We start from the raw sequence: 16753 nt of genomic DNA on the forward strand, positions 1-16753 counted from the left end.
AACAGTCAGGATGTAATTACCATCAAGTGCAAATGAAGAAGACTCTGTAGGTGAGAGATACACGTTCTTGAACCATGGGGTTCGTGAAGGAGGCTAAAAACAGCCACTACATCTTGCTTCATTGAGTGTTAAAACATACTATAGATCGGATCACCATTATATTCAAAATAATGTCACACAATTTAAAGGCAGTGAAACACTAGGATTTGTAGTACTGCACCGGAAACCAATATCAATATCAAACATTTGTCCCCGTGGTCCTAAAAGGTTTGTAGCTTGCTCCTTCGCAGAGGATGGCAGCTGTCGGGTTGGTTTCACAGCAGCTATAATGGATACAATATGTGGTGATGAAAAAATATCAAAACATCCTCAGATGACTGCCAGATCTCTCCTGCAGCCTGTCCATCTGTAGGCTGACTATGACCCGAACACATATTTTTTAACAAATACTGTATAGAAAATATTCCAGCAGGAATAGTAGTTCAACAAAAGTACTCAAGACTAACCTAACTAGTATTGAGCGTACCTAATGATAAAGGCTGTCCGATGAGATAGAAGACTCTGTAAAAAGGCTCGTGGTTGGCTAAACGTGGCTTGATGCTACTATGTGTGGGGTTAGGGTTAGGGTTGCCCTCAACCAGTCAGTGTCTCCAATAACCTGGGGCCTCATTTATAAAACTGTGCGTAGGATTGACGTAAAAAATATCCTGATTTATAAAACAGTGCGCACGCACGTCCTACGCCGATTTCCCTCTATAAATCACACTCCACTCTAAATGTGGCGCACCTGTGTGCGGGTCATACCACGCCCATATTTGCCTATAAATATTAAGAGAAACGCCCCTAATTAATATTGAATCATGACTGATGGCATGCCGAAAGCAGAGAGAAAGGCGAAGAAGCGCAGTTTCACCCAGTGTGAGGTGGAAGTTCTTGTCGGGGAGGTGGAGAAGAGGAAGGCTGTATTATTTGGTGGACACAGTGTTGGGTCGGGTCACCAATGCCAAAAAGGCTCTAGAGTGGCAGCATGTGGCAGACAATGTAAATGCTGTTGCCTCAGAAGGTCGGAGTGTGGCCGAAGTGAAAAAAAAAAGTGATCAGACGTAAAAGTGGAAGCAAAAAAGCGCCTGGCGTCACACAGGCAGAGCGTCTGTGTGACGGGCGGGGGAACGGGCCAACCGGAGCTCACCCCGCTGGATGAAAAACTGACGGGGATCAGCAGGGAATCCCTCCTGAGTGACGTGGTGACGGAGGTGGAGGGGGACACCGGTGCCGGCCCAATTCACTCTCACTCGGTGCTCTTATAGCAACATGAGTGCAGTTAGTGGCACCGATTACATTTGGGAAACCGGACATTGCTGCAAATTGTGCATTTTTTGCCTGTTCACCCACCGTATAAGGAAACTTTATGTACTGCTGCGACAAACCAATTATACCTCCTAACACGTCTGGCATACCACGGCTAAAGTTTGGCTGGGATATCTCTGACCTGTCAATTCCCTCTGGAATGTGCCGGTTGAAACCCGAGTGTTGTGTGCACTTGAAGCGGGACTGGCACGGCGTGGTTTCTGCAGGTGCTCCTCTCTAACGCTGGGCCCAATACCGCACATAGAACCAGGAGGACAGCTCGTGGGAGTGGGAAACGGCTCATCAGCCACTCATCACTGTTGGCCAGTGGATCGTGCTGGTCTCTGAAGTTCCGCTCCCTCCGTATCCTTCTGTTTGCCACATCCTCCAACAGTGCCAAAGCAGCCATTGTGCGCCATAACGCATTGTAAATACATACCGTTATATGCCCATCTATTAGGTAATATCTGCTACACGTGTGAGAATTACCCTGACTGACTAACAGTCCTTCAAACTAACAGTATAAGATAATTATATGCTAGTCTTTATCTGTATGGCAACAAAACACAGTTGCAAAGTGTTTTATGTGTTAAGCATTGAAAACGGAGATGAAACGAAATGCGCTATATGGTATAGGATAATAATATATTAAACTGCATTCATATCAGTGTAAACGTAATTTGTCCTACTGTTGTCTTACTTTTGTCCTAAATCATATGTTTCCCATGTGCACTCCAGGGAGTATGTTTGTTTATTCATTGTAGAAATAGTTTTTTTTTTATATACATTTCTTGCAAATAAACTGTTCATATATGAGAGGTAATATTACTATTTATTTTACACGATCAGTATCAGTTTCACAGTTTCTCCCGTTTCTTTCTTCTGCCATCAGTGGCGCAGTTTCTCCTTACCCCAGTTATGTGTGTACGCATGGGTCAGAGTTTGCGTGGAGGACCACACATTTTCCCATCAAGTTCTCTTTTTATAAATCCCACGGCGTGCGTAGAGAGTTGCGTACGCCTTCTTTTGTGTGTACACAACGTTTATAAATGAGGCCCCGGGTCTCATGTATGTGGATGTTCACGGTCACCAACCCCACATCCTGGAAAAAGATGATTTGTCTCCCCAGTATATCATTGTAAACAGATTCTTTGAGTTACACCACTACATTTGGTGTCCTCTTCAAATTGCTAAATATCACGTAGGCGTCCCCTCCAAAGGTGACATATGATTTTCACCCTTGCAGATTGAAATTTTCAGAAAAGACTGGCTCATCACAACTCATATGTACTTTATGTGTTTAGAGTCCCTCTGCAGACACATAGAAAACTCCCCGATGGGGCATTTTGCAAACATAGAAAAAAAAAAATTCCGCTGCTACAACTTTTCCTAGGGGAAACACTATCATTCATAAATAAAAAGCACACACATAAACAGCACTACAATTGCCTTAACTCATATGCACCTGTGTTTGAAATATCACAGCTGTGGACTAAACAGCAGCCAGGAGCCTTCAGGCTAGCCAGTGGACAGCCTAGATATCAGGCTAAAATATTAATGCATCCATTAAAAATGTATGGATGTTTTTGTATTCCACTCTATTGTGCTTAAAGCAATGTTAGGTGTGAGAATGGCCTCTCACATCATCACATCTTGTTTGTTGATAAAAAAAAAGTCTAACTGCCCTTTTCCCCCCTGTTTCTACCTCTGCTTAATCACGACAACACTCATATTTTCTCCCTCTATATGATCCTGCTGCCTGCCATTTTACACTCTCTTGTTAAAGACTTGGATCTGGGGGAAAACATGCCTCCTGCTGAGTTGTGCGTGTCAGTAAAACAGTCGGACTGGAAACCATCATCTCTGCTCACGCTCTTTGAATAAACAGATGAAGATACAGTGACCAAATGAGGGAAGATGTGAAAAATGTTGCATCAGTGGAGAAGTGTATCCCAAAAGACAACAGATGGGCCCCGATTTGAATTCTGATCCATCAGTCTGCATTCACTTTGGTCGGTGAGGCAGTTGTTGCCATGCCAATGCCAAGTAGCCCTAATTAGTCCTCTCACTAGCTGCCTTGTAGATACGTCGGGTGGGCAATAAGGGCAATGCAGTGACTGTTCCAATGGCAGCCAGCATGTGACCATGAAGCATGTCCATCCGGCAGGTGCTATGCAAACACAAACAGCAGAGGAGTGGCCAAAGTCCTGAGAGGAAGGACGCTTCCATTAGTATTGTCATGGCCACCGTTTTCTACCTGGGTTCTTTAATGAGGGCAAACAAACTTATGGGTAAACAGCTAAGAGGAGAAGAAAAATAAGCAAGGGTTCTAGGCCATGAGAGACCTGTGCTGTCCTTGCATATTGGAAACTGACTTTTCCCACACTGATTTACAGACACTTTACAGACAGCAAAATAGATAAAGATAACAAAGGAAAGATGGAGAGCGAAAAAAATACACGGAGTGTTAAATCTGCTTTGTGAGTCCAATTAGTCTGGCGTAGAGGTGCAAAAAGAAAAAAAGACAGGGAGAAGACAGTTTCAGAGAGGAAATAAGATGGAGGAGGAGGAGGAGGAGGAGGAGGAGGAGGAGGAGGGGGGAGCAATGGATGAGTTAGGCTACTGGAGGCAGATACGGAGAGAGGCAGGAAGCAGGACCGACAGACAAACTGACAGAAAAAGAAGCAGAGCAGAGAGGAGAGAGGGGGAGGCAGAGCAGCAGCGTCAGTATCTCCCTGGATCCCTCCAGGGTCCGTGGCTGCATGCTTTTTACCACTTCAATTTCCATCCAGGAAGGACTCGTCAACCGTGTGGCGTGAGATCCTTTAATGATGGACTACTAAACTACACCTCAGCCGCTCAGGCTTATCACCTGTGGGCACTACGCTACCTTTGTGGAATTGAAATTACAAAGTCCTGCAGGGAAGGAAAGCATTCCGAAAGACCCAAGGATCACTGAAGAACAGGCTTTGTCTAGAGGTAAACTAACACACACACCACAGTCACTCACTGACACCGTTATCTGTGTTCTGGCAGCAACATAATGTCAACGTGTTGTATGAAGGCACTCGAAAAATCATCACATTTAGCTCTACATAAACACACACAGCATGCCGACATGTAGTTGAGCCTGTGAGTCACGATTTTCAAGCAGTGATTATTTTGAGTGGAACAATTACACAAAATGAGCGGCTGTCAAACAGCAAGGAACAAGCGAGCTCAGTGCCTCCCAAAGAGACCAGCTCCTCTCAAACTAATCAGACTGAAGACAGAAGTTGTTTGGATTTGTCCTAAGAATGAGGTCACCCAGTGGACAGATATTTCATAAAAAGGAAAAAACAACTATAAGAAGAGCATCCCAAAAAAATGGGTTAGTTAAAAAGATTATGAAGACTATATAACTGCTACAGAGGCTGCTGAAACTACTACTACTGCTGCTAAGCGTCATGAACTGAGTATCAGAACACAAGACAGTGAAAGCTAAAAGGCAAAACATTCCTTTATGTAAAGAAACTACTAGGGCTGCACCTAGCATTTACCTTCATTGTTGGTCATTATTTTTCAGTTCACTTAAAATATTAGAAAAACATCCATCAACATGACATATTCAAATAGCTGGTTTTGTCTAAAAGCAACTGTGCAATACCGGAGTATACTCAATTCACAGAGAAGTGGGCAAATCATCATATTTGCGAGCCTGAACTAGTGGTGCAACGGATCATCATTGATCCGTGATCCGTTCGGATCAATATCTCCGGTTCGGCACACACGTGATCCGCGGATTGATTTATGAAAAAAAAAAAGTTGTGCGCATATTCAATCCACACACTTGTTAAGTGCAGCGTGGTCACTGCGAGCGGAGGAACGGAGGAGCTTGAACGCCCCGCGTCATTCAAATGGGAGCATTTTGGCTTCCCTGTCAAATATAATGATGAAGGAAAGAGGTCAGTGGATAAAACTGTGACGGTGTGTCTGCACTGTGGCACAAGAAAGCCATATGGCAGTGGAAAAACATCAAGCATGGCCACGCATTTGAAGCGACATCACCCCGGTGTTTCACTGACAGGAGTGAGAACAAAGACTGCTTAACAACCGCTTATCACCGCGGCATTTGTCTCGTCTTTTTTTTTTTTTGCTGATCCGAAAAATGATCCGATCCGTGACTCTGATCCGCGAAACCATCCGAACCATCAGTTTTTTGATCCATTGCACCCCTAGCCTGAACTCAATGAATTCTTGGCATTTTGCTAATAGAATGAATGACAGAACAAACTAATAAATGACAAATAATCAAACAGATTACTTAAATTGTTAGTGATTAACTACTGTTGACCAACAAATGGATTAATAAACTTTTCTTTTCCCTGATTGATGGATCAGTTCATTGATTTAGAATTATACTTATATAACTGCAGTCTAAGGTGGCTCTGGAACCTGGGCGTTTTGCCAGAACTTGGTAGGAGTGTTGACTATGGTAGGTGCTCCTTGAGATTGCATGTGATTGGCTGATAGGGTATAGGTGCAACTTTTGCGTGGTTAGGGTAAGCCCACTTATGTCAACATTTCCCACACTCGATATTTTTATACGGCATAGATTATCTTTGATTTTTCCAGGACAGAGAACAAGCAATGTGGGCTATAACCTACAACATACAATACACATATCAAGTACATAATCTGTAACGGTAATAGTGGATTATGTGGTTCATACCAATTATTGCCTTCACAAGACAAACATGAATTGTACCGCAAAAAACATGTAACCAGAACCTTAGCGCACGCGCCGCCCGGACTTTTTAGTGAGTGGGACCACAACACACGGAGCAGGAACGTTAGTTTCTTTGCAAAATGGCAACAGCTTTAGCAGCCCCCAAAGAGCAGCCCATTCTCTCGCCACCGGGGTTCACTGCAACCGTGTGGAAGCACTTCGGATTTTATGAGAGAGCAAACAAGACGACTGACAAGACCTACGCAATTTGCTGTTTTCAGTGTTTTCCACCAATAGAGGGGGCTCTCGTGCAAGTGGAGCTTTCCCTGGTCAAAGTTAAGTAGGTCAGAGTGCAAATGTTTACATAGTCATAAAATAAAATATTTTGTGTCTTTGAAAAATACAAGTCAAATGTTCAAAAAACCTTGTTATCTACTTAATGCGTGTTGTTTTAGAGGAACTGAGCTAATTGATAGGCTATTTATTTACAAATGTAGCCACAGATGAAGACAAAATCAATCTTGTATGGAAAAAAAAGCATTAAAAATCGCAATAATCGAAGAATCGTGGCACCAATGATCAAATAGAATCGACAATCGTTATAATCGAAGAATCCAAGCTCCCATAATCGAAATCGAATCGAATCGTGAGGTACCCTTGTTGGAACACCCCTACAAAACACACACATCGCAGAACCTAAACAACTTAAACCAACTCTGAGGTGAAGAAAAGAACTAAATTCTCAGTCTGTTTCATCTCCAAAAAGCCTGCGTGTCCAGCGTCTTGGACAGCGAAGGCTTTCCCAGGAGCACAGTGCTGCAGAAAGGCTGCTCTCACTGCTGGAGGCATGATGTTAATAACAACACAGCAGAGTACTCCACCTCCCCCTTACTTACTTACTTACCCCCTTAATTCTCATGTAGGCAGGACAGTTACATTTGCTATCTAAAAATGTAACTGAAGTTGATTTTTTTAATCAAAAAGGCTGCAGATCATTTATCCTATCTGCCAGTTATGTTTCAGTGGATGGTTTGGCACACAGTATAGAGGAGTCAAATATTAAAATATTGCCCCTTTTCTATTCATTCAATCCAGAATGGGTTTTAAACCCAAATTCTGATTCAGATCTACATCAAAGTATCACAACAGTGACATGTTTTTAAACTACAGTTAGAGAGGGGCAGCTCAGTCGGAACAGAGATACAATAGCTGGGAAGCTCACCAGTGACATCTGTTGGTTAAGCCCACGCCAGACCCCCATTAAAAATGTAGAGACACAAAATTGCAATTTTCTTGGCAAATTAGTCGATTTTATGTTCATAATGAAACAATGACACGTAATAAACATAGCACGTTGAAAGCACTGAGATGTCTAGGTCAAGTTTAGCTCCCCCCCCCCCCAATAAGCATTTGCTCAGTGTAAAATATCTAGGACTAAAATACAGAATAAAAAGTTTGCTACTCTGGTTCAGACAATGGATCATTAACCTCAAAGTAACCACACAATTCCTCACCCACGGTTTTTTACGAAAGAAAACATCTCTACAAAAACAAGACTGATTTAACACATATTTGGTACATGCATAAACACTACATGAGCAAATTGCCAGGTGTTTAATAAGCACTTTAACTGAAATCTTCTTCCCTTTCCCTTTGCAGCATTAAAAATGGAAAGTGAATGAGGAAAATGAACAAGGGATGGTTGTGATGATGATGACAGAGGTACAATCAGGTCCTCTCTCACTGTTGTGACAGATAAAGGAGAAGTATGTAGTGACTGTGAACGTCCAGGAGTCGAGGAATCAGTCTCTTTGAGCCTACATACAGGTCGCTGACCTTCAGTGCAACTCTGCCCCCCCCTTGGATCACAGGGAAGTGAAGGGTTTGACTGGCTCGAGCCCAGAGGAACAACCACACAACCTTGTTTTCTTTTTCTGGCAGAGCCTCCCCTCATGTGGAAAAACTGACGTGGACTCACATAAGGTGCTATGGACCATACCAGGATATTCACCATGTCTAGAGGGATAAACAGATGAGCGTGAAAGATGTGTAATACCTGAAATGCGGGAAATAGCGGAGAGAGGATTGTTCTGACACTGGCATTATTTTCAGGCGGTGATGAGACTGATGGCAATGGTCCAAGCACAACGGACAATGAGGAGACAGAGCTATGCATGAAAGAAAGCATTGATCTAAGTGCACCAAACTGATGTTGCAAACCACATGCCCCCCGATGAGGGGCGGGTTTGTGTCGCTCTCCGTGTTTCACAAACAGACTACGCTCCTTGCCTGAGTGGAGTTTCCCCTTAGCTAAAGCTTGCAGAAGACTTTTTCGTTGTCCATCAAGTGATCGCCAAAAGAATCCTGCACATCAGCCAGATGAAGTGAGGATTGATTTTGTCCAGGCTGAGTGTGGCGGAATAGTTTGACATGCTCCACCTTCTTTGTGGCCACTTCGATCGCTGCTGAGCTGGAGAGGACACTGCTGGGGAGGAAGTGGTGAGTGCAAGCCTCATATCACACCTGCAGTCAGTTTTCTCTGAACAATACATAGACCAACGTCTGTTTTTTATTTATTTTTTATTTTTTTACGTATTTTAAAAAGCTGTCTGCTCTTTGCCATAACATACCTTCCCTGCTGTTAAAACCAGTGGGCCCTGAAACAAACTGTCTGGTACTCACAACTCAACACTGACAATATAGCATTTGGCTTTCACGGCGTAAACTGATATATAAATATTGCTACCAGACTTCTGATCCTTAGTGAAGACAGTAGTGTTTGGTGCCTTCTGTGTATGCAGATTGACTGCCCCCCTGACATCTGAAGAACCTTCCTCTTCATATGCTGATGAAGGTTCTCAGTCTTCCAGGTCATGGTAATTCTATGCGCTGTATCGCAGGAAACTGGATGTGTTTCCTTGAAGACGACCGACCTCTCTTTCAAGAGGCTTCTTCGGTTCTAACTGACTGGAGGGGAGTTCCGGGCATTTTTACAGAAGCACATCAGGGGAGCACTTAAAACCTGTGTCTACCCAAACTGGACCTTTGTCAAAACCTCTTAAAGATCCAGAGCAGACAGAGAGGAGGAGACAGAAAAATTTAACAACATCATCATTCCTGATGTCGTGGGAACATACACAAAACGCAGGAGGGTCTGTAATAAACATCATACCCTGGTTCCCTTTAAACCTACCAACACACTGAGGCAGAAACTTGTCCATCCTAAGGACAAAACACCCAGGCATAAACAGAGTAATGCAGTTTATGTTGTTCAATGCAGCAGGACTGCACAGATTTGTACATTGGGGAGACAAAACAACCTCCCAATAAACGAATGGCACAACACAGGAGAGCAACTCCTCAGGTCAAGACTCTGCTGTCTATTCACATCTGAAGGAAACAAATCATTCCTGTGAGGACACAATGTAAACATCTTGGCCAGAGAAGACAGATGATTTGAAAGAGGAGTAAATGCGTCCAACTATGTCAAACTGTAACAGCCGTTTTTGAACAGAGGAGGTGGCCTAAGACATTTTGATCACCCACCTACAATACTGTACCGAGTTCTCTCCCCAGACGGCTTAACAACCAATCACACCTGGGATTACCCATAAGGCCTTGTAACTCACACGAAGTCAAAATGTGTCAATGACCCACAAGTCTGACACTCGGAGCTCACACGTGTCCTTAACGACTCGGTAAGAACACTCCCACACAGAGTTTAAAAGCCTGCAACTCCTCTCCAGTTAGTTCAAACTGAAGAAGACTCTAAAACACATCCGTTTGCCCACATTACAGCACTTAATTCATTATTGAATTTTGCCAGAAGAAACAGCATCCTAATAAGTCACCTGATGGACCATGCACCTCATGTGCCCATGGTCCCCAGCAGCGGCCTGGGTTTGATTCCAACCTGAAGCCCTTTCCTGCATTTCTTCCCCACTCTCACTCCCCCCTTTCCTGTCCGAAGCATTATCTGTCCTGTACCAGTAATGTACCAGGCCAAAATGTGTCTTATATAAAAAAGAATTTTTTTCCGAGGAATAATATGTTCCGTCACAAGTTTTGTTACGCAATTAGGGGCTCATATTCCTGACCATGAAAAACAAATCACTAGCATGTAAAAAAAAACAGTGTCCTGTGTGACAAGATGAATTCAAATTAGTATCCTGAAAAAGTACATTTAATGTACAAGGTGATGTTATGACAGAAAAGCAGATCATTTATACTGCACAAGTAGCAGAAGATAAAGGACGATATTCATCGCTTTTCCCAATTACCTGTATTTTTCTGTCAAACTGCCGAAAATAAAATATCTTAATTTCAAAAATGTGCCACTTTAGCTCTGGTACAGCATCCTTTGTCTGTAGTCACCTCTCGGTGGTCTCACTCAGTGTCCCGCTAATGACACCATCTGAGTGGTTACATGTCACAAGTTACAGCCTATCATTAGTGAATCATCTAAGCCTGCAAAGTAATTGGTAAATTATCAAATCAGTGCAGTGGGGTAGAAGTATAAAGTAGCAGTAGCAATGGAAATAATAAAAGTAAAAAAAGTAAAGTACCTTAGTTGTACTTAAGTACAGCATGTGAGTAAATTGTAGCTAGTTAGATTGATTTGCAAGTTATTTTGACACATTTATTTTTACTGAAAATGTAAATTGTAAAATTTCTTTCCATTTTAACAGACTTTTTTTGCGAAATCTGCTCTCCAGGCCTCTTCTTCTCATCAGGATAATGCACACATCCCCGGTGCTGATCTCTGCAGCCACCATGAGCAACATGACGGTGCTCGACACTGCTGACCCCTATGACCTTGACTTGACCTCGTCCGAGGCCATCTACCCCATCGGCTTCCAGGTAATTCAACAGGCTCACACGTACATCTCTGGCGGCTTTTTCAATCGAATCTGTGTGACATGATAGAATTATATCCTTTTGCAAGCACTTTAATCTAAAGAGATCTTCTTTGTTTATGCTATTTTTAGGGCACTGGTAAAACAGTTTGGCTCATTAATGTGTTGGGAATTTGGATTTTGGATACCAAATAGCAGGGGCACTTCCTGTTTATATAATGTTATCATTATCACACATTATCATGGCTACATAACATTGAATGTAACACTAAATGCCTCCATGCTCTTTCTGTTGGTAGGTTTCTCTGACAGGTTTCCTGCTTTTGGAAATAGTTTTGGGCTTGAGCTCCAATCTCACCGTGCTCGTCCTCTACTGTATGAAACAGAACCTCATCAGCTCCGTTTCCAACATCATCACCATGAACCTGCATGTGGTGGATGTGTTGGTGAGTCTTGACCTCTATTATCAGTTACTTTTGTTTCCAACAGGGATTTAACATACTAACACTTCTACAGCGACAAAAATGACTTGTCAGCCCTGCTGAATCCACCCATTTTTTGTACACATCGGCTGTGTCATTCAGTAGACTGAGACTGGAAGTTCCACTCTGTTCACGAGGAACACAACATTCTTAGTTTTTATAAAAGGAGCCAACACACCTACTACTATGTCAGTCATTAGAGTGCGAGATAAATACAGGAGGTTTGATTATGTGCTATAGACAATTGTAGGAACTTGGTCTGCCCCCAAATGTTGACCATGTGAATCATAAGTGGAATCTCATTTCCACAGTTGAATCACTGCTTTCCAATGCTTTAAAAATGCACTAGTCACTAAAGTTCTCAAATAAATGAAATGACTAACAAGTGCACTATTGGACTAATGTAACTCAGTGTAAGTAAACAGAGGTAGAAAACTGAATAACTCAAGCACACCACCTCAAAATTATACTTAAGTACAGTACTAGGGTAAATGTACTTAGTCACAGTCCAACCATAAAGCCAATAAGCCTTTACCAAATCAGCTGTTCGAGACAGTATGATTACAGTTTATTCTCTGGACGGACACAATATTATCACATCCTTCAGAATAGACCTACGAGTTACATTCTGATTAGATGGAAACAAATAAATGCAATCAGGACGTAACCTGAATTTCTGTCTTGTTTCCAGGTGTGTGTATGCTGCATCCCACTGACAACCGTGGTGGTGTTACTTCCTCTAGAGGCGGACACGGCCATGATCAGTTGTTTCCATGAGGCCTGCGTCTCCTTTGCAAGTGTAGCTACAGCTGCCAATGTCTTGGCCATCACTGTGGACCGCTATGACATCTCAGTGCGGCCTGCGAACCGCGTGCTGACGATGGGCCGAGCTGTAGCTCTACTAGGATCCATCTGGGCTCTATCCTTTTTCAGTTTCATGGTTCCCTTTATGGAAGTGGGCTTCTTCATCAGCTCAGGTTCAGACCTCGTGAACCAGACTGCAGTGGTCACAGTGGCTCAAACAAATGAGTACTACACAGAGCTTGGTTTGTACTATCATTTGCTAGCACAGATCCCCATCTTCTTTTTTACAGCTGTAGTAATGCTAGTGACTTACTACAAGATCCTTCAGGCACTTAACATTCGCATTGGGACACGCTTTCAGCACAACTTACCTAAAAAGAAGCAAAGAAGCAAAAATACTATCTCTTTGAGCACTGCGACACAGGCAGAGTCCACTGACGCCTCACAGAGCAGCACAGGAGTCAGAGCAGGTGGGAATGCACCACTGGGCATGCGCGCATCAGTGTCAGTCATTATTGCATTAAGACGAGCGGTAAAGCGCCATCGGGAGAGACGGGAGAGGCAGAAACGCGTCTTCAGGATGTCTCTGCTCATCATCTCCACATTCCTACTTTGTTGGACTCCAATTACTGTGCTCAACACCATCATCCTCAGCACTGGGCCGAGCGATTTAACAGTTCGCCTCCGCCTTGGCTTCCTTGTGATGGCCTACGGAACCACCATCTTTCACCCACTCCTCTATGCCTTCACTCGACAGAAGTTCCAAAAGGTTTTGAAAAGCAAGATGAAGAAGAGGGTGGTGTCTGTAGTAGAAGCTGACCCCACACCAAACAACGTGGTCATACATAACTCATGGATTGACCCGAGGAGAAACAAGAAGGTCACTTTCAAGGACACAGAAGCCAGACAAAAATGTCTGTGCTCGCAGGATGCAGAGTAATGGGATAAACTCAAATGTGAATATGTCAAATACGTACAGTAAAAGGGGAATGATTCCACTCCACTCAGAGTTAAGAAACAGACTGTGACAGAAACATTTTAAAAACTGGCATTTTAGAGGGAGTCAGTTAGAGGGTTAGACAATTAGAGAGGTAGAAAGCATTTGAATAAAATCAAGGAAGAAATGTGGCTATGATGGAGAAATATACTATAAATCTAAACAACACATCCAAACAGACTGGTGCTCATTAACACTGGAGAAGTTATAAACCCACAAAGGCAAGGTTTCGTTTCGTCTCGTTTTCTTCCGCTTTATCCATGCGGGTCGCGGGTGATGTTACCGCTTTTATACCACAAAGGCAAGGTGTTTTCTAAAAATAAACATCACCATACAAAGGGAAACTACAAGTGGCTGAATGTGTGCGAGTTCAAGTATTGCATTTTTTTCCTCAGCACAAAGGATGTCTCAAAATAGGTGTAGTCAGCACACAAAGAGAGTAATTTATTGCTATTTATTGTGGAATGTCGTGGAGTGTTCGGTCAAGGACAATTCAGTCACAACTCTGTATCTAAGCAACAGTCCTTGTTGTTCTCTGGTTAGTGTAATATAAGACAAGAGTCTACTGTCTGTACAGTCACACAATACCTTGATCTTGTTTGTCACCATTTTTAATAAACAACCAAAGCCACAATGTGTTTCAGTGTGGAAACAGATATTACAAAGACTGTCTGTCATTTCAAATACAGTGAAAAAACTAAGGGACATCTTTTGAATGTTTTCATTTAAAATAAGGCCACTCTTTTTTGCAAGAAAAATGTAATTCATTATTTAATTAGGTGTAAAAGGGAAGAGGTACAGATCATTACACTATCAGGAGATCCTATTTCTACCAGTACAATTTATTTATTTATTTATTTATTTTAGATTTTTATTATTTTTTTTATGGCATAGACACCTTTATTAAGCAGCAGACAGATAGGAAATATGGGAGAGAGAGGGGGATGTGACATGCAGCAAAGGACCTCCGGCCGGAATCGAACCGGGGTCAGCTGCTTTATATGGCATGCGCTCTAACCACTCGACCACCTGCGCGCCAGTACAATTTATTTTTTTGAAAGACACATCTACCATTTCCTAAAGACCTTAAACAGCCCGTGTTGTTTTAACATAAGCAGCTATATGGAGGTCCATATTGATAGGGAGAAATGACAAATGAGAGCACTGCTGAAAATCTTCCATTTGAACATGGAAAGACAATTAAAAAATGAATTAGTAATTATACTTGCAGATTATATTCCATTTATTAAATGCACTGTCGCCCTTATTGATCATGTCTTGTTGTCCTGTTAATTAAGTATGCAATCATTTTTTTCATAAGTGACTAACAAGCCATGCTGAACTGAGAAGTGGAAGCATTCTGTAATTGTGAATAATATTAAGGCTTTTGTTTTCTAAATTGCAACTGCCCTACTGTATTGTGACCATAACAACAAACATGAAGTCATCCATCGCTAAAAGGAGCTAAGGCATCTCTAATGAATGAGACAACATTTTTGATTAAGTTTGGGTATTTTTTCATTAGATCAATCTTGTCATTTCAGAAAAAGTCTGAATAACAACGAAAAGTCACAGGTTTGATCGGCACAAAATTCATAGGGCATTAAAATCATTACATACTTACTTCATGCAGGGGATGAAACTATCAACGTCGGTTAAATGCTTTATGTCAATGGAAATTACTATTTTGAGTATAGTCAACTGGGAACCAAAGAACTGAAAACGATGACGAAAATGATCCCTGTATCTGATTCAGGGCTATATAGCGGTTTGTTTGAAGGAAACGTTTTTTTTGGAAGGATAAAGAAACCCTACAGCAAAATGTTACCACAGACTGTTATGACCCTGAGTCAATATTGTGTTTGTGTTTTCTGCTGATCTGTCTCTCCTCCTCAGTGGTATGTGTGTGAGTGTGTGTGTGTGTGTGTGTTCCTGATTGTGAGCAGGTTGGACCTGCTGATTGGCTTGCTCAGCTTAATTGCTGACACAGGAATGGTCAGAGGAAAGGAGCCCTTCTTGAACTGCCGGCTGACTGCAATCTCCCTCTCCACCAATCTTCCACTCCCAGACCAGACCAGTGTCTAGTCTGACAAGAGTTAGGGAAGATTTTGTCTTTTGTTTATATTTTTGATTTGCCGCAGGAAGTTAGGGTAAACAGATTCTTTTGTTTGCTGTGTTGGCCTTGTTCTCCCTCTGAAGCAAAATAAATGCTACTTTGAATGTAACTCCTCTGTGGCACTGGCTTTCGTCTTGTGTTCCCCTAGACCGGGTGCGTAACACAGACACATGGGTTTCACATGTCTATTTTTCCTATGTTATTACACTCTTCATTTTAACGGGGTTCGTACACATTTTTCAAGGTCAAATTCAAGCACTTTTCAAGCACTTTTAAGGGTCATTTTAAAGATTTTCCAGGACCTTTTTGCTGGGGTAAAATACGTATCTACAGGAATATATATACTCATGATTTTTTCTTATCACAATTATGTACATTGTATTATGCTGTAAACATCTAAAATTATGTTTCATAATTGCAAAAACTTCAGAAATTAATTATCCAGTCTGATCCCAATTTTGTGGAAGACAGAGTTATAATGTCAAGCACTTTCAAGCACTTAAACTAAAATCCAAGTACTTTTCAGACCTTGAAAACACAACATTGAAATTCAAGCACTTTCAAGGATTTCAAGCACCCGTACGAACCCTGTTTTAATGTTTGTACTGAGTTTCTTACAACAGCTGGTATTTGCATTTCAAGCAAATTTGATTCAGCTAAGATCTAAGACATTGGCAGACTCACATGGTCAAAGGACAATGCTAACACACTGATGTTAAACAGACACAATGTTTATCATGTTTACTAACTCTCTGAGCTGATGGGAATGGACATAAAGCAAAATATTGGACACACTAAAATTTGAATGCGATGATGAAAAGTAAAGAAGATTGCCAAAGTCATAGTGTATGCTGAGGGGTACATGATTGCATTTGTCAAATGTCATCTATCATTTCAACAGCTATCATTTCACTCAACACTGCATGCCAGCCCTATGGTCACATGACAGGGAAAGTCATGGGATCATCGTGGCAGACATAATTATTTGTATACAATTTCATGGCAATTCAATTTCTATCTGATGAAATATTACAGTCTGGACCATAGTGATCAATCGACTGCCCAACACTACCATCCATAGTGCCATGCCACTGGAAAGGCAACACACAGCACTAGACCAAAAGTACACATAAGTACGTGGACATAATGTTGCATAATTGTGCTATATAGTGTCTATAAGGAGCATTTTATTAAAGATATTTCACTGGAAATAAACTTTTCTTCAGAAGAACTCTTCTTTAAACTCCACTGAGGAGAGACAGGATCAAACAAACTCGACATACAAACTCTAATAAAAAATAAAAGCAGCAAAGCACACTTGAAAAATTGTTGGAATTGTTGGACCGCAACCAACTGGCTTAACAGAAGTTGACACTGTAACAGCTAGAAGGGTTGTTTCTGTGCTGGAGAACACCACTGACATTCTGTGTGTGTGTGTGTGTG

At 41.9% G+C, this 16753-nt stretch overlaps 2 protein-coding genes across 4 annotated transcripts in view; one reads left to right on the top strand and one right to left on the bottom strand.

Moving 5' to 3' along the window:
• The window catches only part of cog5 (component of oligomeric golgi complex 5), a 65117-nt gene that overhangs the window by 33593 nt on the left and 14771 nt on the right, over positions 1–16753 (bottom strand). The window lies entirely within an intron of this gene.
• Positions 3979–15419, top strand: LOC115595214 (G-protein coupled receptor 22-like). 3 transcript variants are annotated; one of them, XR_003986660.1, is made up of 6 exons: positions 3980–4326; positions 7715–8554; positions 10771–10915; positions 11211–11357; positions 12085–13420; positions 13501–15419. XR_003986660.1 is itself a non-coding variant. In XM_030439400.1 (5 exons), exons 3-5 carry the CDS (start codon positions 10793–10795, stop codon positions 13135–13137), a joined length of 1323 nt encoding a protein of 440 aa, XP_030295260.1. In that variant the 5' UTR covers positions 3979–4326; positions 7715–8554; positions 10744–10792; the 3' UTR covers positions 13138–15419. The 3 variants fall into 3 exon arrangements, 2 of the variants coding, with proteins under 2 accessions (XP_030295260.1, XP_030295259.1); XM_030439400.1 differs by having other exon boundaries at positions 3979–4326; positions 10744–10915; positions 12085–15419; XM_030439399.1 differs by having other exon boundaries at positions 12085–15419.

This window comes from Sparus aurata, chromosome 14 (assembly GCF_900880675.1).
Source record: "Sparus aurata chromosome 14, fSpaAur1.1, whole genome shotgun sequence".
In the NCBI taxonomy this organism is placed as follows: Eukaryota; Metazoa; Chordata; class Actinopteri; order Spariformes; family Sparidae; genus Sparus; species Sparus aurata.